Source organism: Sorex fumeus, unplaced genomic scaffold, assembly GCF_029834395.1.
Source record: "Sorex fumeus unplaced genomic scaffold, SorFum_2.1 ptg000014l, whole genome shotgun sequence".
Lineage (NCBI taxonomy): Eukaryota > Metazoa > Chordata > Mammalia > Eulipotyphla > Soricidae > Sorex > Sorex fumeus.
This window is the reverse complement of record NW_026606071.1, coordinates 6,841,978-6,868,930: the sequence shown is the minus strand read 5'-3', so window position 1 is coordinate 6,868,930 and position 26,953 is coordinate 6,841,978. Positions and strand designations below refer to the sequence as shown.

General features: G+C 39.6%; 1 protein-coding gene across 1 annotated transcript in view; it reads right to left on the bottom strand.

The window, feature by feature from the left end:
• The window catches only part of ANKAR (ankyrin and armadillo repeat containing), an 87,667-nt gene that overhangs the window by 34,987 nt on the left and 25,727 nt on the right, over positions 1 to 26,953 (bottom strand). Inside the window, exons 7-11 of the mRNA XM_056111609.1 lie at positions 18,255 to 18,456; positions 15,719 to 15,927; positions 13,619 to 13,723; positions 10,712 to 10,953; positions 6,309 to 6,477 (exon numbers count right to left, since the gene is read on the bottom strand). Coding sequence (XP_055967584.1) covers positions 6,309 to 6,477; positions 10,712 to 10,953; positions 13,619 to 13,723; positions 15,719 to 15,927; positions 18,255 to 18,456 — 927 coding nt within the window. The remainder of the gene's footprint in view (positions 1 to 6,308; positions 6,478 to 10,711; positions 10,954 to 13,618; positions 13,724 to 15,718; positions 15,928 to 18,254; positions 18,457 to 26,953) is intronic.

The following is a 26,953-nucleotide window of genomic DNA, read 5'->3' as shown; positions in this document are numbered from 1 at the left end:
TTTCTCCTCCAAATAAAATAAAACACATAATTTAATCTCGTCACTTTTTACAAATACTGAGAGATTGCTCGAGGTAAAGACCCTCCCGTTGATTGTCGATTTGCTCAAGCGGGCCCAGTAACGTCTCCATTGGAGACTTTGTTGTGACTGTGTCTGGCATATCGAATACTCTCGGTAGCTTGCCAGGCTCTCTGAGAGGGGCGGAGGAATCAAACTCGGGTCGGCCATGTTGGCCGCTTGTAAGGTGAACGCCCTACCGCTGTGCTATCACTCCAGCCCTTACTGAGAGATAGTGTAGGGTTAATCCATTTTCTTTGCATGAGGCAAACCCAGTATAATCCCTAGCATTGGTGAGTGTGCCCCAAACCATTGTAACCCCCACACCCGTAAAGAAAGACATAGCGCTACAGACATATTCAATTCAGAAATTCTACAAATATAACACCTAGCATTTTATTTACCAGCAAAGCATTTTTCCATTTTATGTTACCATCAATGTTTCCTAACTGTTCCACACCACCCTTCCCTTGTTATTTAAGATTTATATGTCATTATCAGCTTTTCACTGTCTTATGTAATGCTAAGGAGAAATATTTGCACATTAAGGTATTTCCCTCTTGCCTCTACTTTTCACTTGGTAGAATACCAGGAACCACTGCAATAATCAATGCACCCAAGTAAATTGTTTGTCAAATGATAAGTAGCATCATCTACGTCCTAAATTTAAAGCATAGCTACCAGGGTGGAAATGATAGTTCAGCCCGTAGGGTGCTTGCCTTGCACACGTCCTGCCTGGGTTCCATCCCCAGCATCCCATATAGTCCACTAAGCACCGCCAGGTGTAAGTCTTGAGTTTAGAGCCAGGAGTGACCCTTGAGCATCACTGGGAGTGGCCCAAAACCCAAAACATAACACTCAATGTTACTGAGTATTATCATTAATAATAAATACATAAATAAATTTGTCAGTTTGACACAGACAAATGTATTGCCTATTTTGGATTCCTGTTCAATTTAAACATTTTCATATATGGTTATTGCTAGTTGTTTTTGTTCTCTTTAAATATTTTTTTGAGGGGGGGGACTCACCCTGTGGTGCTCAGGGTTTACTCCTGGCTCTGCACTTAGGGATTACTCCTGGTGGTACTGAGGGGGCCAGGGATTGAAATTGGGTCAGCCGAGTGCAAGGCACCACATTATCCACTGTACTTTCTCTCTGGAACCTTTTGTCTTTAAAACTTACAAATAAGTCAGGACATTTTTAAAAATTTAATTTTATTTTTATAAAGTTGTTTTCAAAAATTTATTACATTCAGTATCCCAACCCAGTCCAACCACCGTTATACCTTCTCACTACTAGTTTCAAGTTTTCCCACCACCAAACCAAAAGCAGGTCCTAAATAATTTATTTTGTATTGTTGATATGAATAATCCTCTAAAAATGACCCCAAAAAGTTATCAGTCAGAACTTTTATATGTATCATGGACTCATACATATATAATATTTTGCCATATTGATTATTTCAATATTTTTTTGAATTTTAGTGTAGCACTGTAGCACTGTCCTTCCATTGATTGTTCATTGATTTGCTCTAGCGGGCCCAGTAACATCTCCATCGTGAGACTTGTTGTTACTGTGTTTGGCATATTGAATACATCACGGGTTGCTTGCCAGGCTTTGCCGGAGGGCGAGATACTCTTGGTAGCTTGCCAGGCTTTCCGAGAGGGGTGGAGGAATTGAACCCAGCTCAGTCAGGCCAGCTGCACACTAGGCAACTGCCCTACTGCTGTGCTATCACTCCAGCCCAGAACTGAAATAAATATAAATAGCCAGGTGGAAGGAACATTGCCCCCCTTTTTGGGAGGACACAAATATGGCAATGCTCAGGGATTACCCCTAGCTGTGCACTCAGGGATCACTCCTGATGGGTTTAGGGGACCATATGGGATGCCGGGGATTAAACCAGGGTCTGCCACATGCAAGGCAAGTGCTCTACCCGCTGTATTTGCTAGCCCTCAGGAGCATTGAAATTTGGACACTTTATCTTTCGGTTTTGGGGCCACACTGAGTAGTGCTCAGGGCTTACTCCTGGCTCTGCACTCAAGGATCGAGACCCCTGGAGGAGTATGGGCAGGAGTGCCAGGGATTGAACCTGGGTTGGCCACATACAAGGCAAGTGTACTATAGCTCCGGCCCCATAGACACTTAGTTATTTTAAAAATAATTCATTACATAACCCATATAGCTAGCCACATATAGCACTATCTATCAATATCTACCAAACCATGTTTATATACCCATGTACCTATATCTCTATATCTCTATCAAAGGAAAACCTGTCATTCTTTTTGTGTGTGTGTGGGGGGGGGGGTTCACACCGGCGATGCACAGGAGTTACTCCTGATTTTGCGCTCAGGAATTACTCCTGGCGGTGCTCCGGGGACCATATGGGATGCTGAGAAACGAACCTGGGTCAGCCACATGCAAGGCAAATACCCTCCCCACTGTACTATCGCTCCAACCCGTTTTCTAATCACCAAAGTACAGAGAGCCGGGACAGGCTGTCAGAAGGCAGGGAAGTCAGGAGCGGAATCTTCAGGTTATCTGGAAGATACGCTGGGATCTGAAGGAAGGGCAGCTATGGGGGAAGTTAATCCAGAGCTCAAGAATAACCTCAGCTGCACAGGAATATAAGCTATGTATAAAAACATGTCTCTTTTAAACCACTACGTCATTACTTCTTATATATATCATTGCTTCGGTTTGGCCTAAAAATCTTTGCATATAGAAACAATGTTATTTTTTGTGCAGTGGGGTTATTTGAGTCACACCTGGCTGTGCTCAGGACTTCCTTCAGACTCTGAACTTGGGGATCACTCCTGGTGGGGCTCGACAGGACCAGATGGGGTGCCAAGCATCAACCCTGGGTCGGCTGCATGCAGGACAAGCGCCTGCCCGGCTGCACTGTCTCTCCGGCCCCTTGAAAGGAAATTCAAGGAAGTGGAGGGGACGCATTCTGGTAGAGATGAGAGAGACGGAGACTGGTGTTCGGGGAAACTGAGCTGAGGATGGGCCAGACCACCGTCAGCCGCCAGGGCCAGGAAGTTGGGGCTGGGTTCGGTGCAGAGTGCCAAGTGGGGCGGGGGGGGGGGGCACATTGTACAACACGAAGATGTGTGTGAGCCTGATGATCGGCAGGAGAGTCAGGGGAGCGCCCTGGACTTCGGCCCAAGGGCAATGGGAGCTCCAGTCTTATCTGATCCAGACGGTTGGCAGCTTTCTAGTGTAAGTAGCATAATTTCAATCATGTTAATGTTTATGGTATTGATTATCGACGTTATTGCACCCTCTACAACCAAGGTGCTCCACTCCCTCTGCCACTGTCCCTATGTCACCTCTACTCCATCTGTTCATCTTATTATCCCCAGGCCCCCAACCTTCACTCCACTGCTTGGTAATCTTTTTAAATCCAATGCAAAGGGTGTGTCATTGTTAAATACAGTCTGTTGCCTTCTTTTATCTAATATCACAGATACGTGAGATCAACTGGCATTTGTCCTTCTCCCTCTAAACTTATTTCTCTTAACATGACACCCTCCAGTTACATCCATGTTGCATCACTCTTTATAACTTAATCTTTTATGATAGCTACATAGTACTGTTACATTGTGTATATAAATCATAACTTCTTTATCCATTCATCTGTCATTGGACATCTGAGATGTTTCCATATCCTAGTGATACTAAGTGCTGAAATGGGCATAATTGTGCTTACGTATTTTTGAATTTATGTTTTGTGTGTGTGTAAGAGAGATTATAAGAAGTGGAATAACCGAATCATAAGGACTTTCTTTTTTTTTGAGAAATCTTCATGCGAGTTTCCATAAAGGCTGAACCAAACAGTAATCCCACCAACACTGGTTGTTTCAAGTATTTCCACTGGTAATTGAAACTGGTGAGACTGGTGCTAAAACATAGTATGACTAAAGTCCAATTATGAAAAACTTTATAAATCATGGTGTCTTAATGAAAAAATTAAAATTCAATTTGAAAATTCCAAACAGATACTGGATATTAAAACACAATAAATGAGTCTCTCTGGGAAGCATAATAAATAGGATCAATCTTGTAGGGAGTAATAATTGGAATAAAATTGCTATTATTCAGATAAAATTCCAGTAAAAGTACAAATAGAAGATATGAGAGAAATAATATTCAGGGAGTTGAAGAAAGAAACCCTTTTGGAGTTATTTAATCTTATTAAAAAAAAGACATAAGGGATTTACCAGAAGGTGAAAAGAGAGAAGGGAACAAAGTGCTTGAAAGAAATAATAACAGACTAAAAGGCAATCTCATAAAAATAAAAGCTTAAATCAGCAGATAAAAATAACCTCAATCTCACATGATACTTTAAGGATCTAGAACAAATGAAATCTAGAGTCAGTAGAAGGAAAATAATAAAAAATTAGAGTGGAAAAAATAAATTGTAAACTAAAAAGTCAATATAAGGATTAGTGAAACCATGAGCCTGTTGTTCAAAAAACTGAAGTTGACAGACTCTTAGCTATGTTCAAGCAAAAAAAAAGTGAAAACCCTCATAAATAGAATTATAAAAAAGAAAAATTATAACAGATGCTGCAGAAATGTAAAGTATCATAAGAAACCACTAAGGACAACTACTTATGCCACTTTAAGTTGGAGAACTTAGAAAAACTGGATTAGAATCATACCACTTACTGGGATCAGTAGGAAATAGAAAATTAGAACACAGAGACCAATTACAAGCAATGACATTGAAGCTATAATAAAGTCTCTCCCCAAGCAAAAGCCCAGGTGGTTTTGCAAACCATAAGGCCAAAAAGGGAGGGTGGGAGGGAGGGAAGGAGCGAAAGGGGAAGAGAGGGAGAAGGAGAAGAATCCTACTGTGGGGGGGGGGGGGGAGAGGGGAGGCACAATGGCAAAAGCCACTAATGGTTTTATTAGTGAGTTCTACAAAACCCTCAAAAATGCCTAATAACTATGCTTCTCAAGTTTTTCCATAAAGCTAGGGGGAAAAACATCCACAATTATTTCAAATACTTTCTATTAGTTCAACATTACCCTAATGTCAAAAGCAATTGGAGATATGACAAGAGAAAACTAAAGAGCAGTATCCCTATTGAACATGATGTAAAAATTCTCAAAAAAAATTTTAGTCAAGTAAATTCAACAATACATTAAAATATACAGATATTATGTTCAAGTGGTATGCATTCAGGGATGTAAGACATATGTGACACATGCAAACTATAGTACTACAGCCCTTCAACGAAAGATTTAAAACACATTATTTCAATAAACATAAAGATTTGACAATTTTCAAAATCTGTTTGAGATTTTTATTTATTTATTTTTATTTATTTAGTTTTTGCTTTTTCGGTCACACCCAGCAATGCACAGGGGTTACTCCTGGCTCTACACTCAGGAATTACTCCTGGCGATGCTCAGGGGACCATATGGGTTGCTGGGAATTGAACCCGGGTTGGCTGCCTGCAAGGCAAACGCCCTACTCACTGAGCTATTGCTCCAGCCCCAAGATTTATTTTTAATTCAAAATTTTTTTTATTGAATTAGAGTGATATACACAGTTACAAAGTTGTTCATGATTGGGTTTCAGTCATATAATGTTTCACAGCCATCCCTTCACCATTGTATATTTTCTACCAACAATGTTCCCAGTTTCTCTCTCGTCTCCCCTCTCCCCCCCCGCCAAACACACAGTAGGATTCTTCTCCTTCTCCCTCTCTTCCCCTTTCTCTCCTTCCCTCCCTCCCACCCTCCCTTTTGGGTCTTATGGTTTGCAATACAGATAATGAAAGGTTATCAAGTATATGCCTTTATCTTGGGACATTTTTTTTAATATCAACAAAATGGAACTGAAGGAATATACCTCATATAGTAAAGCGATATGTGACAAGTCCACCACTAATATGCTCATTGGAAAAACACTAAAAGAATATCATTGGTGTCTGATTTTAGAGACATTTAGTCTCTAAAATGATATTCTCATCACTTTTATTCAACATAGTACTGGAATTTCTAGTAACAGCAGTTAGGGAAGAAAAAAATTTTACAAGGTCTAGGAATATAAGAATTGGGGTTAAAGAGTTTGCCTGGCACACACTCAATCTTGGTCAAACCAGTACCACATATGAGAGTAATCCCTGAACACAGAGCCATGAGTTAGTCCTAATACTGCCAAATATGGTTTTAAAAATGATCAAAACACAATAAAAAATAAGTAAACTAAGATAGAGAAAGAGGCTCACCTGAATTAGAGCTCAGAAATGAGATAAGATATGGGATGCCTTTATGGTCTCTTACTGCTCTTTGGTTATTTTTATTTCCCATGCACAGTACCTGTATACAGTTCATTACATTGATTAGCACATTTTCTATGTTGAGTTTCAAAAGATTTATCAGACTTGGGATTCCATTCTAAAAATAGAGACAAAAATGTAATTAAAACTAAATTTCTTTTAAGATGCATACACTCTTGGGCCATAGATTATAGCTCAACAATAAAACACTTACCTTGTATGTGAATGTCCTGGGTTTAATCCCCAGAACAACAAAAAAAAGCAAAAAACAAAGGCAAATAAACAAAAACCCAACAGTGCCATATTTATTTAGAAAGATTATTATTTTAAAAGATTATTTAAAAAGATTATTCCATAATCTTTTTCGCTATAAACATATGTTCATTTAGGAAAAAACATAAATATATCTACAGATATAATACATTGTCAGTGCAGTTTTGAGTAGATCCATACTTTATATTAAATTAAATATATAAATGCCTCTTAAAATAACCTCTTTTATACCAAAAATAATTTGAAGCTGTAATTTTCCTGAAACACTTTATAAATATCTAAAATTAAAGCAACTAAGACTAAATAACAGGGAAACTGAATATGCTTGCAATCATAGATTGTAATTGTCAATTATGTTTGTGTAGTACAAATATATTATTTTGAATGTGGATATGGTCTCATGGAATACAGGTAGCATTATTCCCAACTAACAGAAACAATACCAAAGATATTAGGATAAAAATAAATGCAATCTGGATCTAGAGTTACAGAACAGCAGGTAGGGTATTTGCCTTGCATGCAGCCAACTCAGGTTTGATCTCTGGCACCCCATATGGTCCTGAGCCTCGCCAGGAGTGTTCTCTGAGCGCAGAGCCAGGAGTAACCCTGAACACTGTTGGGTGTGGCCCCAACCCCCCAAACAAAACAAAACACAAAGCAAACTCGCTCTTTATCATACTAGGATAGTTCTGTAACGTTGAGCCACAATAAATTTTTTTTTCTTTTTTTTTTTTCTTTTTTATTAGTGAAAAACCATGAGGTACAGTTATAGGCTTACAAATTTTGTGCTTGGGTTTCAGTTATACAATGATCAAGTCCCCATACCTCCACCAGTTCCCGTCATCCATCCCCATGGGTCCCAGCATCCCCCCCACCCTCATCTCCCCCCCCCCCCCGTCCCATCCTGCCTCTGTGGCAGGGTATTCCCCCTTGTTCTCTCTCTCTTCTTTTGGGTACTGTGTTTTGCAAGAGAGGCTTTGAGTGGGAGCCACAATAAATTTTTATGAGTTGCAGAGAGTGATGAAAGAGACCTCAGTAGCCACTGACAACAGGAAATACTGGCAGAGCAGTTTCCAAAATGGTTCTCTCTTGAAGGGAAGAAAAATATACACAAAGTACCTGATGACTGAACTTTCAAGCTATAATAAAGAAAATGACCATATTCTGCCATTTCCACTATAGCCTCTTTGGGTTCAAATACCCTTGTCTGTCACCCAGATTACTGCAGAAGTTTCTTGGGGATACGGGATACTCCCAGGTGGTAGTCTTGGGGTACCCAGTCTGCCCCCAGCAATAATTGGCCCTGCTGTGTCAGCAGCACCAATGGAAGTTAGGTGGAAGTTTAGCAGTGTCGAGGGTTTAAAGGCCTTTTTTTCACACATGTTGTGTTCCATCCTTTCCCAATCAAGCTATGAATACCTCGTGGAACTATCCAGAATAAAATAACTCTCTGGTTTAACATATTCTGAGTAAATACCAAGGTGTATAACAAGTGCCCACATAGCCCTCCATGATGGGGTCCACCATCACGCAGCTAAAATTGCCTATTTCTCTCCCTTCAGTTGTGTTTCCTTTTGTGCTATTCCTTGAGCATGGCAGGAACTTGCTTTTTACTTGTTCCCCCTGCCTAGAATGCTTTTCCCAATAGAAAAACCTATGCTGCACTCCCTCATCTACTTTAGGTCCACACTCAGTTGCCAGGTTCTTGGTGAAGTGATTTTCACTGAATTACCTCTCTCCCCCTTCCCTGCTTCATTTCCCTCTTTAATGCCTATTTTCATCTAACGTGCTCAATATTTTATTTATTTCCTTTTTTTGTTATCCTTTTGAGTACCTTCAGCTAGAATAATAGCTCCACAAGGGCTGGGATTTTGTTTTAATCGTAGTTATAGCCCCAGCATCTAGAATAGTATCTGGCTTATAATTAAATCTCAATAAATACTTGTATAAATATCTAAAAGAATATTATAGAAACCACATTTTTAAAACGTGAATTCAAGAAAACATTCCAAAATGAAGTGAAGATATACATGTTGAAAAGATATACCAAGTCTCAGGAAAGATAGGAACTAATGTTGATATATGAGTTCTAGATTTTAAAGATAACACACACACACACACACACAACAAAGAGAAAACAATCAGATTAAAAAACACATCAGATTAAAAAAAAAGTATCACAGAACTAAAAAGTATTACATGAATAAATATAAGTGATCCATACTTTAAAAGAAAAGTGAACAACAAAGAAAGCTCTACACATATTGCAATGCAAGGAACTCATTTATCCTACCTCTAGATAACTATTAGATTCACTGGAAAAGATAAGATCTAAATGATAAAGACTAACAGACCAACTAATTTTTTTTTCTTTTTGGATCACACCCAGTGATGCTCAGGGGTTACTCATGGCTCTGCACTCAAGAAATTACTCCTGGCAGTGCTCGGAGAAGCAAAAGGGATGCCGAGATCAAACCTAAGTGGGCCATGCAAGGCAAATGCCCCACCCACTGTAGTTTTGCTCCAGCCCCACAGACCAACTAATTTTGAAGGTGAGTTGCAGGTATCTAGATTTCTAATTTATTATCGGAAGGAATAGTAAGTCAACCAAAAGAAAGAGAATAGCAATGAAAAGTCAAAAAGTGGGGAAGAGGGGGATGGGCAATGTCAAATTAGACACAGAGCACAGGGAAAACAAATCACAAATATAATTTCAAGCAAGATAGAATTCAGTGCAAAGATATTACAAAGGGAAAAGGACACATCCTATTATCTAATACAAAATGAACCCATCCATAATGAAGAAACATCACTTGGAGAAAGACTAGTTACATACAAATATTAGTCAAATGATCTTAATAAAAATATTAGCAAATAGAGAAGAGTAATAGTATAGCAGTTAGACAAATTGCCTTGCACATGGCTGACCTGGATTTGATCCCCACCACTTTATATGTTCCCTTAATTCCCACCAGGGGTTATATCTGAGTGCAGAGCCAAGAATCAGCCCTGAGCACTGTCATGTGTGGTCCCATCCTTCCAACCCCCACCCCACAAAAGCCAAAAATATAGTAAACACAATACAATGAATTATATTTGAGGAAATGTAGCATAGCAAAGACTTCTTAGTGTTCAAAAAGATAACTTTCTTCTAATTCTTTCTGCTACACATTTAGACAACAATCACCAGTCAGAACAGAAAGATCCAGGTAATGCTGATTCTGATAGTATTTTCTCATCAATAGCATGAAGCTATCTCTGCCTATAGCTACATAGATATTGGCTGGCTTACTGGGTTATCCTAAATAATAATTTTACCATATTTCTTTTGTCTGAAAAATTAAAAAGAAAAAAAGTCTTCTCTGGCCTCTTGAATTCCTACCTGTATTTTCAGTAGATCAGGATTGTAACAGTTCTTTCATCTGGGCTACCCCTCACAATTTTTAGGTTGCTAGCAAACTTGAAAGGGGTGGTTCTCTCTCTCTCTCTCTCTCTCTCTCTCTCTCTCTCTCTCTCTCTCTCTCTTTCTCTCTCTCTATCTCTCCCCCCCTCTCCCCTCCTTTCTTCCTCCCCCCCACCTCCAGTAGACTGGCTTACTGTTTGTTGTCAAAGTGATAAAGTTCCTTTCTTTGTTTTGTTTTTGTGGACCAGTAGTGCTCAGGAGCTATGTGCTCTGGAGTGGCTCCCGGCAGTACTCAGGAAATCAATATCTGGTGCTGGGAATCGAACCTGGGACGGTTGTATGCTAGGCAGACAGACACCTTAACCCCTGTGCTATTTCTCTAGCCCCATAGTGATAAACTGGGTTCACTGTGTCACATTGCGGGGCTTGGAAATGGGAAACCAAGGACTCAGGTGAATTTTGTGCCCTTTTCTAAGTTTCCTCCCAAACTGTTCTGCTGTTTTCTCCTGGCACTTGTGTCCTCATGGCAACTTTGTTTCATTGCTGTCCTTACTAAGATCATACTTCTTCCAAACTGGAACTTTTTTTTTTTTGCTGCACAATAACATGGGTATATTTCTCTTCCTAGCTTTTATAAGAGATTACGATAAGATAGGACAAGAAGAGGAGAACTTACATATTGGGCGATAACATCCTTATTTTCAAATTTGGCGATATCATAAAGAATGACAGCACAACGAGACTGTAGTTCAGGTTCATCGGAGTCCAGTAGATTGATCAGAGCTGGAATGCCTCCCGCATCTACTATGGCTTGCACCACACTTTCATGGGTTGAAATATTACTCAGCAACCCAACTGTTTTGCACTGCAATTTTATTCTGGGAATTTTTAATATGTTGATTAAGGCAGAAATGGTGCCTGCAAAAAGATATTTTTTTAAAGTGGATGATTTATAACCATTTGAGATCAATTTAGCATACTACTTAAATAATGTTCCTGGGGCCAAAGAGATAGTTCAGTGTGTTGGGCACTTGTACAAGGACAAGCTGGGTTTGTTCTCCATTATCTCATATGGTTCCCCAAGCACCACTAAGAGTAATTCCCAAGTGCAGAGCCAGGAGTGAATCCTGTGCACCGCCAGATGTAGCCCAAAACCGAAAACTAAAAAGGTTCCTGGGTATTAGCCACATAAACAATTAATATATATAATTCTTTTTTAAATTTTTAATTAATTTTAACATATATGATTCTATAAAATAGTTTTGATATTATAATACATGAGTGAGTTTTTCTGTATCATTTATCATATAGGTAAGTTTTAGTTCATGGATTTGATTTTCGTACAGTACACACTTACACATTTCATATTGCTAACCTTAAGTCATCAAATTTTGTCAAAGTTTTTCTGAAGCACTAAATTTTGAATGAATATGACTAAGAAAGAAATTTCTTGAATATTATACAATAGAGCTCAATTTTTGTTATTGTGTCAGATTTATGTGGCAGTGTGTGTGCAGATATTTGTGCATTTGATCCCATTTTACCCATATTTTATATATAAAGTTGGAAAACAAAATGTCAAATACAGTAAAAAAAATCAACCTTAGTCTCATTAATTAGGGTTGATTCGAAGATGTGAATCATTGTGTTTGGTCAAAATAGAAAATCTGGCTTCCACTGAAAACTTCTGATACTTGGTTCAGTGTCATGTGAAAAACAAGGGTATATACAGAGCATACATAAAGTGGGCTGGAGCAATAGCACGGTGGTAGGGTGTTTGCCTTGCAAGCCACCGGCCGAGCTGAGCCAGGTTCAATTCCCCTGCCCCTCTCGGAGAACCCGGTAAGCTACCGAGATACTCTCGGTAGCATGGCAAAGCCTGGTAAGCTACCCGTGACATATTCGATATGCCAAACACAGTAACAACAAGTCTCACAATGGAGACGTTACTGGGCCCATGGAGCAAATTGATGAACAATGGGAGGACAATGCTATACACAAAGTGGAGAATATAGGAGTACATAAGGTCTGCATAAATAAAGTCCTAATGGGCCTTTATCTATTTAAAGCAAAACCTTTTTCATGAATTATTTATCTATGGTTCACTTTGTGGACATAGAGCTGTGTGTGAGTATGGGGGGGGTGTATGAGGAGGGTGTGAGGGGAGGTCTTTTAGGGAAACATTGAGGATTAATATACATTTTTATTTAGTCATTCAACAAATATTGATTGAGTATATAATGTATGTTCAAAGTTTAAATTAGAATAGTGGCAAGCATATTGGACAGTCCAGAGAAAACATTTTCATCATCTCAGAAAGTTGTATAGGACAGTAGTTCTCAAAACAACCCTAGCAGGCAGGAACATGAACAAATTTGTTTTTTCTCTCCAAAACCACTTTTATTTCCGAGTCATTTTTCTGGGCCTACCCAGCTTCACTTTGAAACTGAGCATTTTGTTTCTAGTGAAAGGTCTTCCAGAACTCTCTTTTCTTTGCCCTGACTTCTCTGCAACAAGTCCCATTTCAGAAGACACCAGCTTTATCTGTCCAGGGTCTGCAGTGAAGATGGTGAGAACATGAAACAGAGCCCCCCTCCCAACCCCACCCCCAAACTTAAAAGGGACATTGAACAAAAATTTGATTCAAGCATTAGTCATGCAAATGGAAGAAAATTGCAGGCTGAAGGAAGAGTTAAGAGACAAAGACCCTAGCCCAATATCTTTAGATATTCAGAATTCCATCATCTCTTTAAAATTTTTTTAAAAATAAACTGTTTATCATATCTTTTACAGATAGCAATAGTTTCTAATAGATAGTTCTTCTATGTAAATGATAGCTCTTACAACTTTTACTCATAAATTTTTTTTTACATTCAGTTATGAGACATTTTTAGGTTTAGGTGAGCTGGACAGTACAGAAGTTAAGTGCTTGCTTTGCACGTTGTTGACCCTAATTTGATCCTGGATATGGTTCCCTCAAGCACTATGAGGAGTGACCCCTGAGCACAGAACCAGAAGCCCTTCGGACAAAAATAAAGGAAAAAAAGAGAAAAAAATTAGGAGTACATAAGCAATTCTCCTAAGTTCTAAATGTATAGGTAATTAATATGCATGATATCCCATGATTAAGTAATTTAACATCATATTATTTTAATTTTTGCTTTGATCTTGGGACCACGAGCCCCAAGTGGTACATAGGAGGTCACATTAAGGCTGAGGATGAAGTGCTCCATAGGGCCCTATGGTGCTGGAGACCACACAGACCAGCAGTGCTCAGGGCTTCCAGGGCCACGCCAGAACATGAGGCTTAGGGGACCATATGTTGCAAGGGATCGAACCAGAATCAGCCACATAACAGGCATATGTGCCTTAATCCCTGAACTATTACATCAGCCCCAAATATTATTTCATAGCTTACAAATTCTGAAGAATTGAAGTTTACACAGTGTTTGTTTCCATGCAGCTTCCATAAAATAAAGAGATTGATGAATAAAGAAAGTGATATTCATGTAAGGAAACACTGAATTAAGTTGTAGCTCAAACATAAAATAGTATAAACAAAAAATAATAAATTTTGTATCACCTGCATCCAAAATAAATTTCCAGTATGTCTCAGTTGCTAAGCAAATTACTTCTAAGGACATGACAGCCATCATCCTTCGTTTGTAGCTTTCACACTGCAACATTTCTGGTAAATATTCAACAGAAAAACACTCATTATTTTACCAGGGGGAATGGAACAGCTGATTCTGTTTCTGTATAAGTGGAGTAAAGCAAAGAGTTTAGATACAGACCAACTGCACTTCTCAAATCCCCGTGTGTGTGTGGCCTTTGTGGATGCCTGACAGACTTCAGAGACCAGGATCACTGTTCTTTACAATCCATATAATTATTGCCCAGACTTCTAAAATATTTTGTATTTGATGGGAATAATTGAGATTGACTGATCACATGATTTAAATTCACTTGGAAAATAGTATACATCTTTAGCCTGAAATCAGTTGGTAAATAAAATTTAAGCTGGGGTTTTCTTTTCTTTCTTTTTTTTTTTTTAAATACAGGAGTACTGCTATTTTTTCAGTCATTGATTAAGCTGATTGAATTGGGTATGAACTCCACATTTCTTTTTTTAAAATTTTTCATTGAATATCTGTGAGAGAGACCATTACAAAGGTGTTCATAATTGAGTTTCAGTCACAAAATGATCCAGCACCCATCCCTCCACAAGTGTACATTTCCCAGCAATAATATCCCCTGCTTCCCTCACTTCACCCCCTACCCCCAGCCTCGCTCTATGGGGAGGCATTTTCCTTCTTGCTTTCTCTCTCTCTCTCTCTCTCTCTCTCTCTCTCCTTTTCCTTTTGTGCAGTATGGTTTTCAATAGTGTTAAGAGATCATGGTGTTGGTTCAGAGCATTTAGTATTTTTATTGGGACAGTAAGGCTGGAGTAGGTTTTTAATTGGGTGGCAGCTTTGGGGTATGGATGTGACTGCTGAGGTTTCCTGAAGTACAGGGAGTTGGGGGAGGGGGTAGCCCATCCCACCCCCAAGAAAGCTGGAGATTTCAGTCACAAAACCTATATACCAGAAGTTTTAGCAGATTATGTCTTGGTGAGGTCCATCCTGTGATGGTGGAATCAGGCCAAGGGTATGGCGGCAATGTTGGATTGTGAGAGCAAGTGGCTGCTGGAGGTTCTGCTTCGGTGGGCACCAGACTGGCACACCCCCTTCGATTTACTCCATTCTGTTCAGCTTTGGGCAGATTTGCGATCTCTTTTGAGATCAAAAACTGTGGCTTTTGATCCCTTTCGAGATTTAGTTATAGATCTCTGAAGCAAGGCCGGTAGAAGAGCTTACATGGCACTGGAATTTGTTCCTGGGGGGTGACTACCAGTACTCCCAGGAGTATTGAAAAGTCCCAGGAGTATTGAAAAGTGGGGGGAAGGTCGCCCATTCCAACTCCAAGTAAGCCTGGAGATTTCAGTCACAAAATCCACATATCCAAATTTTCAGCAAATTTTATCTTAGTGAGATCCATCCTGAGATGGTGGGGTAAGGCCGTGGGTATGGCAGCGATTTTGGATTTTGGAAGCAAGCGGCTGATGGGAGCTCTTGAGCTGGCGCTTTTAAGAAAAGCAAAGTAAAACACACGAGGTTTTTTCAATACGAATATTATTGAATTCAAGCAAATTTTCTAGGTAGACAGAATATAACTTTGGAAAAAAACACTAACAACTTTTTCTACAAAACAATTATCAAAATATGAGAAAACATATTGAATCTGTCTCTAAAATATGTAAGTTTAGGAAAAATTCTAGGGAATCTTTTCCACTCAAACTTTTCTTCCTTTTTTCCTTCCTTTGTTTCTATTTTGGTTATTACCTTTTATGATAAAGGAAATGGTTAGATTTTGGAGGAAATTAGAAACTAAAAAATATATATAATTGTGTAAGATATCTGGATATTATTCTTTAAATTAGAAATAAAGCTATGTTTGTACTCAATATGTGTAGCTTAATATTATTTATATAGCTGGTTTTAAATAAAAAATTGGGGGAGATGTTAAGATATTTAAAATGTGATACATGTATTTTTATTTGTTCTGTTCAGACTCTTTGTCAATAATTAAACTGAGTACTAATAAGAATATCAATTTATAAAGAGACTACATGTTCCATACTCACCTACTAAAGTTTTCCAAACTGGGAGCTCAGGAAAATTCAGCGTTATTAAATATTTAAGAACCTCTGTGTGAAAGGTCAGCACTGATAAATGTATTATATTATTTCCTTTGTTATCTGTTTTTCTCCAGTTTGCACCAAGAGAAAATAGATACTGAATGGTGTCCAATGCCCCTGAAGTGGCAGCAAGTAACAATGGTGTGCACTGATTCCTGAAAATCAAGGATCACAGGGTTGCTCTTGAAAACATTTACAGAACTCAATTCATTTTTGTTACAATTATCCAAATTAGAAGAAGTGTAATTTGTGTCATTAGTTTATCTTCCTTACCTATTTTTTTAGATTCCACTTGTAAATAAATTTGCCTTCTTTGCCATCCATAATGTTTTCCCCCACCTCAGAATAGTGATCTTATCTTATAAAATATTAACAAATTTATGATGTGCACAATTCTTAAAAGCACTATCTTCTCTAATCCTTACAACTTTGAGTGAAATATAAAAAACAAGGCAAGTATCACCAATCTATTTTGACAAAATAATGGAACTGAGGCTCAGGTAATATTTCAACTCAATTTTTTTTACATTTCAGGATCAGTTCACAAATCCCAACTTCTTCTTTGTGACATGAACAAACTATTTTCTTCAAAACACACTCTCTGCTTTTTATATAGCGGAGTTCTTTGGTTTGGGAATATGGTTCCCCAGTTAATATTACATCTTCTCACCACCACACCCTCTTATGGATATAGCTACAACCATATGCCTAAGCTTGGCCTCTGTGAAGTTAGCAGACGTTCACCAAAAATGCCCTACAGAGAAAAGGAGTATGCCATTGCTTTCCTTTCTTGCTATTAATGGCTAGACTAAAGGCATAGTTATGAAACAGGAGTCACCATTTTATAATGTTTTCTGGATCTTACATGCCAAGCAACAAGAGCAAGTTTGGACCTCTCACTTTGTCAAGCCATTATGCCAGCCCTGCACTTTACAGGAAGAATTACCTGTTAATTTTGTTTAAATGGCCACATTTTGGGGTGTCTTTATTGTCTCAGCAGCTTCAACTTTATTTTTAGTTGCCATTTTTGGTTTTTAATCTTCTCATTTTTCATTTTAATAAGACTGTTATCCTGTTGTCTCCACCCTTGAATCCCACCCACCCATGGTAGGAAGAATTTTTCTGTCTAACACTGTCACTCAGATTTTCCTCATTTGAAAAATATGCTCTTGAATAGACAATATTACCCTTTCCAAGTTCACATGGTCATTGCCTCCTCCTCATACTATCTCAATACATGAGCCTTTCTCATCCTACCTTCTCCTATTGTCAGTGACTTTGGCATCATGCTAATACCTATGTACTTGGATCTTTCTGGTTTTTTGTCATATCTTTATATGCACTCCATATTCACCAGCTATATGGTCACAATTCTGATCAGCTCCAGATAGATCTCAACTTCTGCTAATCCTTGGCTTATTCCTTAAATTCGCAGATATTTCACTTCTATTTCTGATATCCCCTTTTGTAATCAATTCTTTCTTTGAGTTTCCTCTTCTTAAAAACAGTCCAAATATAACAGAACTAATTGTTGAACCCAGGTCTTCACTTTCCATGGTGCTTTCCAGAACCTGTTAGAGAATCTGGGAGAGAGCCTGATTTCTTCAAAAGTTTCCTTAAACATCCCTACCTCACAATGGCCACTGAATAATAATGGATAGGTGGTGTAAAGATTTATAAATACCCAGATAATGCTAAGCCTTAGTAAAGTTTAGATCCAAAGTGATAATGTTCAGATAATTCTTTAGATAACTAGGCAAGAATGTTCCCTATGAAGAAATTCTATGTGCATCAGAATGTTTAGTACCCAGCTTGAATAAACCTGTATCTGAGTTTTCCCTATTTCAAAGTTATTTCCATCCTTTAGTGGGTTTCTATTTTAAATATGGAAGATACTTCTGTTATCTATTGTCTATATTTAGTCTGGAATTCATGAACAGCTTGCTGATTCTTTTTAATTTAGAGTAACTTTCATCTTCATTGAAGACTTTTCTCAAGACACTAATTAAGATGATAAACTATTATGTACAAGAATTGGGAAAAGGTTAGTAATAACTTCCTAGCTCTCATAACTCTTCTGGAAAGCACACATCTTCTGGAAAGAACTTCTCATCTCTATAAATTCTAAAAATAATTGGTGAAAGAGACCAAATCACCAGGTCACCAGACAGGATGACAGAGCAAGCCTGACATAGCCTTTCAAATCAATCACACCAATCATTCTTTTTTTTTTTTTTTTGCGTGTTGGGTCACACCTGGCTATGCACAGGAGTTACTCCTGACTCTGTACTCAGAAATTACTCCTAGCGGTGCTCAGGGGACCATATGAGATGCTGGGAATTGAACCCAGGTCGGCCGCGTGCAAGGCAAATGCCTTACCCGCTGTGCTATCACTCCAGGCCCTCATTCCTTTTAATGCAGGGTCTAATGCAGGGGCAAGTCAAGAAAGCAGAAATTCGACTTTTTACAGATATTAACTTACTCAGCAGTTGCCTCAGCTTCTATCAAGGTAGGGTCCTTCCTATAGAGCACGATGACGATGCAAATCTTGTCATAGAAGGCTGCAAAGTGAATTGGCAACCAGCCTTTTTTTTCAGAAAGTGTGTAATCAGCTCTGAAACTGAGGAGACAGAGGGCTGTTTCCAGTGAGCCTGCCTGAGCAGCCAGGTGTAGCGGTGTCAGACCTAGAATGAGTGGCTAGTCACTTCTATGGTCAGAGAAGAAACACTCCTTAAAAGCTATACCTTAGTGAATGCTAGACACACTGTTTGGAGTTTTGTGAGATATAACAGCTCCATAATAAACACTAAGAGCATTAATTTAGGTAATACTATTTTTTTAACCCATGATGTCTGGTCATTCAAAATCAATACATTTTATAAGTCTAAATGACATTGAAAAAACTATATTAAAAACATTAAGCCCAGGTGAAGGTCGGTGAGTTGGGGTCGCGCGGGGATGGATTCCTCCTCGTCTTCCAACGCGCGGGGGGGGGGGGGGGGGGAAGGGGGGCCCGGGGGGGGGGGGGGGTTGGGCTCCTTTGACCCGCAGCTGCAGCACTTCATTGAGGTGGAGACACAGAAGCAGTGCTTCCAGCAGCTGGTGCATCAGAAGACAGAACTTTGTTGGGAGAAATGCATGGACAAGTCTGGGCCAAAGTTGGACAGTTGGGCTGAGGCCTGTTTTGTGAACTGTGTTGAGTGCTTCATTGATACAAGCCAATTCATCTTGAATCAACTGGAACAGACCCAGAAATCCAAGCCAGTGTTCTCAGAAAGCCTTTCTGACTGATCTCAGCATTACCTCTTTGGAAAAGGAAGGTACTTCAAGAAATGAAGACCTATTGATGGGGTGGTTGAAGAAAGGTTATGAGGGGATTGACTACCACCTGTGTCACTCTTGGGGCGTCCTGTCATCATCTAAGAATGAACAAAGACCAATATTATGTGTGTTTGGCTGGGATCATATGTATTTTTGGTTGTATTTTTTAAATGCCAATCATGTGAAGACAATTGACAGGTAAATGGAAAATTACTAGATACTTATTACTGTAATAAGGGGCTATGCTTTCCTCAAAGTCCCATTAAGTGCTTCCTATAATTTTAATAGTGGAACTGCTTTCTTTGATTTGATAGTGGGACCACATAGGTAAAATCCATCATGTGTATGGATTTGTTTCTGATTTCTGGGGAGATTGATAGACATCTTTTGTTTCTCAAAAAAAAATGGCAATGGGAAAAAGAGTAATTTGGTAACTAACTCTTAGACCTCCTTTTCCAGTATTTTAACTATGAGTGCTGGAAAACCATCTGTAATGTTCATATAGTATACTTTACCTTCCTAGTTTATCTCCCTTATACTGTGAGTTAATTATATCTATGAAATATGATATTAAGATAATATACACAGCCTGAGAATCTAAAGGCCTTTAGTGATAAAGGACCCTCACCAGTGAACATAAATATTATTACTAAATTGCCACAGGAAAAAGTAACTTATAACCCTGTATATCTCAGGGTCTTAACCATTTAAAGATGTGCCTAAGTTACAAAGATTAAGCCAGTTGAAAAACTGTCATTTCAGGTAGAAGTGCATGCCTAATGCATAGATTGCATTTACTGCATTCTTTGATCATGGAAAATAAAAGCTTCTTTTAGTTTCATGTTTGTGATTAAAAAGAAAAAACATTAAGCCCAATATATAACACATAACAGTGTTGTGATAACCCAAGATATTTCTTGTTTATTTTCTATTTTATGCAAATGTTTTATAGTAGAGATAAGAACCTTTGAAATGGGAAAAACAAATGCTCACCAAGGGCCTAGGGGGGCTGGCTCAGGGAGAAAAATGCCTGCCTTTTTTGTATGGGGGTCCCAGTTTGATCCTCCTACATTTCCAGATCCCCACTGCTCTGTTGTTTGGGAGCCCCAGGTGGGCACTGTAACTAACGATGTGCAAGTACCACAGCCAGGAGTATGACCCCTTTCCAGCCTGTGTGTGAGACCACAGCCAAATGTCTGTGACCTGGGCAAGCATGTGTGCAAATCTGGTCAAAGACTGCCAGTAGAAGCCCCTCAAATAAAAATATAGGGATGTGGGGTCCAAGAGATAGTGGAAAAGGTAAGGCTTTGTATGTGGCTGTGGGCCACAGCCCTGGTTCAAATTACTACATCTGGTCTCCTGAGCACAGAGCCAGGAAGAAGTCTTGAGCACCACTCCAATAATTAAAATAAAATGAAATTACATCTTAGTCTCCAATTTCTGGTGCAGTATGAAAAGAGATTTAAAATTACCACTCGTGGAGGCTAGAGCAATAGCACAGCAGCTAGGGAGTTTAACTTGCACACGGGCCAACCAGGTTTAATTCCCAGCGTCCCATAAGGCCATATGGTCCCCCGAGCACCGACAGGAGTAATTCCTGAGTGCAGAGCCAGGAGTAACCCCTGTGCATTGCCGGGTGTGACCCAAAAAAGAAAAAAATTATGACTCAGGAAAAGAATTTTAAAATCAACAAGTCTTCATAGATCCACGAGAGAAGTGAGTTTATTGTACAAAACACACTGCCTGGTCCTGCCCAAACGTGGAGATAGGCAAGCAGATCTAGAAAATTACAGCTTACCAGAGCATAAACCCAGGGGCACCAAGGCAGGAGTAGGAAAAAAATCTTAATTGTAACTGGCAAAATGCTATGTGGACCAGTCTGAGTTTCAGTTGCTCAGTTATACAAGGAGGACCCAGTTATACAGGGGAGGGAAGGAGAGGACAAGGAGGGAAGGGAGAGAGTAAAGGAGGAGGAGAGAGGGAGAGGGGAAGAGGAGAGAGAGAGAGAGAGAGAGAGAGAGAGCACTCGCACATTTCAAAAAGCAACCTGTTTCTTCCAGCAGGCTGAGTTCACCAAAGCATTGTTTTGTAATATACTGCCGGCCTGTAGATTTACCACAGAGTAACCTGTGGGGTTATTAGAGTCTCACCTAACTGGGGCAGGGAAAGAGTCTGCTCTGAGGCTGCATAGCCCAGGAGCATTGGCTGAGACCAAATCATTCAATTTTTGGAGCATATTTTATCTCAATCTAAGAAGAACAATGGGAGCATGAAAAACATGAAAATGACTTGGGTTTTAAAAACTGTCTCAGCCACCCCATGAGCCCCTAGCTCTGCTCTCCACAATCCTTCAAAAACCATTTTGGCATAATCTAGGAGTAGAAATAACTATGCCTTTACTCTCCCCCATTTGTGTATTTTTAAAAAACTGTTTTAAAGTACACTTGACTAGAACTGTAGAATCTTGACCCCTGCCCTGGTGCTCTGAACAGAATGTGCATTTCATAAAAACTCAGTGTGACTCCTCTGTTCTTGAACATTCATCCCATAGTAGTGAGATACAGTGCTCTTTCCCACCTCTCCTGCACCCAATACCAGCTCTGGTCAATGACATATTTTGTTGTGACACCTGGGGGCTGCTGCCTGCTGACGGCTGGCAATATACCTAGTAAGGACAACTAGGTACATTTAGAATGAATGAACATCCTACAATGAACAAGACAATCCTCTACTGAAAAGAACTATCCATGAAGTACACAAAGCCAGCAATGGCAGGGTGAGAATCACTGTCTTCGGCTAAATTAGAGACAGTTTGAAGGAGTTTGTAATGGCTGAAGGAACTCTTCTCTGGTGGAGAACCCTCCCTGCCCGTCCCTTTCCTCTATGAATACCAGCAGCACCTCCTGTACATTTATTAAGCTTGTGACTTTCAGCTGCTATCCAGGAACTCACTGCAGTTACTTTGCCAGGAACTTCCTAATGGCAGGGTTTTCTATTGAGAACGAGGATGCCAGGGCAAACCAAACTAAATCCTTGACCTTTGTGGAGATTATATTAAGTGAAGAATAATAAACAAACAACACCAACAAAAGGACATCATGCAATGTTGTCAGAATGATACAAAGAAATGAAAAGGAAAGAAGGTAGAGACAGAGCAATAGAATGAGAAATACGCAGTCACACAGCTGCAAGTGTGAGGTTCTTTCTTTCCCTTTTCTCCCCTCTCCTTTCCCCTTTTGCTCCAACTTTTGTGGTACTGGGGATGATCCCCAGTGACTCACACAGAAAAATTTGCTCTAGCAATAAACTATCCCAAGTTGCAGGCCTGCCCTCTGCCCCAAGGGATCCCAACCACTTCTGTGCTTTGACTTCTTGTTTCTCTCTCTCTCTCTCTCTGTGTGTGTGTGTGTGTGTGTGTGTGTGTGTGTGTGTGTGTGTGTGTGTGTTGAGGGGTGGGGATGCTAGAAGACTTGGAATTAAGGAGGTGAAGTCCTGGTAATGAGCTGTGAACTATGTACCTCTCCCAATGGAAGGTGGCACCCCTTAAGTAAACATTGCCCTTCCCTTACAAAACTTGGGGCCTTTGTAAATAGGGTTTTTTTTGGGGGAAGGAGTGTTATTTTTAACAAATACTTCTTAAATTGTAGGGGTTAGAGGTAGGCTTTCTTAGATAAACTTAGAGAAAGTAAAGCCTCTTAACATGTATTTTTGCTTATTCAACGATTGGGTCAAGCCCCTTTCCTCAGTAAAGAATGATTTATTATTTAGTTTTCATGTATTGTGCTATCACTCAATGATAGCATATCTAAATTATGTCAGGGACTTTAGATTTATTCATCTATTTTTGGTTTGGGGGGCCATATTTGCTGGTGCTCAGGAATCATTCAATGTCAAGATGAACCTGGCATCCCTCATGCAAAGAACACACTCAGCCCTTTGAACTGATTTCTCCAACCTATCAAGTGTCTTTTTAAGACATAAAACCCATGTTTGAGCCTACTTTTAGAAAAATAAGTTGACAATAAGCTGCAGAGATGCCTCCAGATCCCAAAGTCACCGTCCAGTTGAAAGGTTAACTCCAGCACTATCATTCTATTTAAAATTTTAGAATTCTTGGGGCGCCTTTGTGGCTGCACGACATCTCATACTTTATGCCACTAATGTACTAAGAACAGCAAGCCATATTTGATGGCATATAAAAATGAAGGCAACCAACCTTTATATCACTGTCATCTTGTTGATCGCCAAATTACTTGAGCGGGTGCCAGTAACTTCTCTATTCCTCCCAGCCCTGAGATTTTAGCAGCCTCTTCTTACTCATCTTTTCCCAATGATTGGAGGCTCTTTCAGGGTCAGGGAATGAGACCTGTTGTCCTTACTGTATTTAGCATATCAAATACGCTTGCCAGGCTCTGCCCGTGTGGGCGAGATACTCTCGGTAGCTTGCCGGGCTCTCTGAGAGGCATATATTTCTATATTTTTCTCTATGATTTGTTGCTTACTGTCTGAACCTCATCAGATATGGTGTAGTAATCATGGAAAATGGGTAGGAAGTGTCTTATAATGGGTCTCCGCATTGGGAGATGCAGGGTCGAGTGCATCGCCGGTGAGGCATCCCACCTGGCACACTACAACAAGCCCTCAAACATCAAGTCATGGAAGATCCAAACAGCCATGCGCCTGCTTCTGCCCAGGGAGCTGGCCAAGCAAGCCGTGTCTGAACCTTCATATATATATAATATAATATATTGTATACAATATATAATATAATATTGTATATGAATATATAATATAATATCATATTGTCCACTGTCACATTGTCCTCCCATTGTTCATCGATTTGCTCGAGCAGGCCCAGTAATGTCTCCACTGTGAGACTTCTTGTTACTGTGTTTGTTATATTGAATACTCTTGGTAGCTTGCCAGGCTCTCCGAGAGGGGCGGAGGAATTGAACTCGGCTCGGCCAGGCTGGCTGTGTGCAAGGCAGACGCCCTACCGCTGTGCTATCACTCCAGCCCATAATATAATATAAAAAGGTAAAGGCCCTCCCGTTGATCGTCGATTTGCTCGAGCGGGCCCAGTAACGTCTCCATTGGAGACTTTTTGTTGTTACTGTGTCTGGCATATCGAATACTCTCTGTAGCTTGCCAGGCTCTCCGAGAGGGGTGGAGGAATCGAACTCGGGTCGGCCATGTTGGCCGCTTGTAAGGCGAACGCCCTACCTGCTGTGCTATCGCTCCAGCCCAGTGCCAGACACAGTAACAACAAAGTCTCCAATGGAGACGTTACTGGGCCCGCTCGGGCAAATATAATATATCATATATAAATATATATAATATATATATTAGGACACAAGGCTCAACCTGTAATAACATGTTAGTAATCTCTTACACAAGGACTTAATGGCTCTAAGTTGAGATACAACAATTTTCACACACTTTCCTCTAAGAAAAATTTTTTGAATAGTTTTTAGCAGATTATTCATAACAAGCAATACAAAATAATTTAAGATCTGACTTTGGGGCAGGCATGGGTGGTGGTGGGAAACTTTGAAATGAAGATTGTGGGAAGGTGTAATGGTGGTGGGATTGGTGTTGGAATATTTAATATAATTGTGAACAACTTTATAAAAATAAAATTAAAAAAAATTCAATTGTCATCAGTCACACAGCAGGAAAAAAAGTGAGAGGTTGGAAGGGGGAATGCTCAGACCTCAGATTTAAGAATATGACTAAACTATGGGAAGAAAAATGTATACTTCAAAATTTACACAAAACATTATCTGTTGATATCCTCATGTAAGGGAACATATTGGAGATGCTAAGAAGTTTGTATATATGTGAATATATGCAATGAGCTTATTCAAAACATCAAATTGGAGGGGGTTGAGGTGAGGGAACACTACTGGAACACGAATGTGTGTAGTCTATATCATCAGTAGTACTATAAATCAGAATATCTACAATTAAAAAATTCAAAAACAAAACAAAAAGATAAAATAATTTGCTTATGTCTTACCAGTTCTTTCTTTTTTTATGTCCATCTTGGATGAATCTGTTTTAAAAGAGAATATATACAGAAATATGATTCTAATAAATAGTGGTTTCCTAAATTAGTCCAAATAAAATCACCTGAATAAGAATAATGATTAGATACAGTTTGCAGAATTATATCAAACAAGACTGAGTGACAGTGGTCAAGCCACAAGGACACAGTGCTTGCATCTGACAGGCTATCAGATCAGATCAGGAAATGTGGCCTTTCAGGAAACTGGTCACGTGACTGGTAAAACTTTCAGTGAGGACAGTTTTATAATAGCCAAGTAATAAAAAATAGACATTTCCAGCCAGCACAGTCGTGCAATTACTGCTTCAAAGTTTGCCTGATCTTCAGCAGCCAGAAATCTTAGTCACAGGATTAGTGAGAGATTTTAACGTACAAATATTTTTTATACAAAAAGATGATAACACTTCTTAAGTAACAGGGTATCCAGTACCTTTATTTATTTTTTATTTTTTTTAATGTAGGAGTTTTGCTATTTATTCCGCCACTTATTAGGCTGATTAAATTTGGCATGAACTCCACCTTACTTTTTCTTTACATTTTTTATAATTTTATTTCTTGAATCACCATGAGAGCAGTTGCAAAGCTTTCGGGTTTAAGTCTTGATCATTCAATGAAACACCCGTACCTTCACCAGTGCCCATTCTCCACCACCAAAAACCCCAGTATACCACCATCCCACACCCTCCCCCTACCTGTGGGGCAGATGATTTCCACATTAGTCTCTCTCTACTTTGATTGCATTCAATATTTTGACACCAGACCCACCATTATTATTTGGGATTTTACCCCAACACTCAGATCTGCTGAAAAGGCAAAACTAGCCAATTTGTTTTCAATTGCTGGTTATGAATAACATATGGTGTCGTGTGGCAGCAATAGTGGCCATGTGATTTTGGAATTCCAAAGTTTTAACAATTAAATCTGGAGGAATTTCTGCCCAAGCCTGCTGGGTTCCGAGATTTGTTCCTGAGTCTCTGGGATCATGGCCGTTAAGCAGCTTGATCAGGAGCCAGAGAGGCCGTTGGTGAGCGGCAACTCAGGATCTCGTTGGGACGGGGAGCAAAGGGCAGGCTCCACCCCCATCCCGTGAGGCCCCGCGTGTCTCATCACTGAGGGCCCAAACCTGACTGTCCAATGGCCTCTGGAGGACAGTGGCCACTGAACTGACAAGGAGGAGCAGGAGGAGGGACAGCACCCTTTCCCTGTTGGGGTGGCCCAGCGATAGTAACCTGTTGCGCCGTCTGGAAACATTTCTGCCAAAAGCCGCTGGCTTCTGATATTTGTTTCTGCGTCTCTGGGATCTTGGCTGTTAAGCAGCTTGATCAGGAGCCAGAGAGGTCGTTCGTGGGCGGCGACTCGGGGTCTGATTGGGATGGGGAGGAAAGGGCCAGCTCCACCCCCATCCCATGAGGTCCCATGTGTCTCATCACTGTGGGCCCAAACCTGACTGTCCAGTGGCCTCTGGAGGATGGCGACCGTTGGGCCGCTAGGGGGAACAGGCCAAGGCACAAAACCTATTCCCACCTCCAGTACATTTAAATTGAACTGAACTGGTGGACTGTTTAAATTAGGTTCATCTATCAAATATTTTCTATTGAAATTTTTAATTGAGAAAGAAAAATATCTTAATATTAAAACATTTTAATCATGTTGATAGGATTTATTAGTAGCCAGCTAGATTAAAACAAAGCAGTTTACTTTGATGTGTACAAATTTAACATAGCATATTAAGATAGTTTACCAAGTTAAAATAGAAAATTACCACTTTTTTTCTTTATTTTGCGTCACACCTG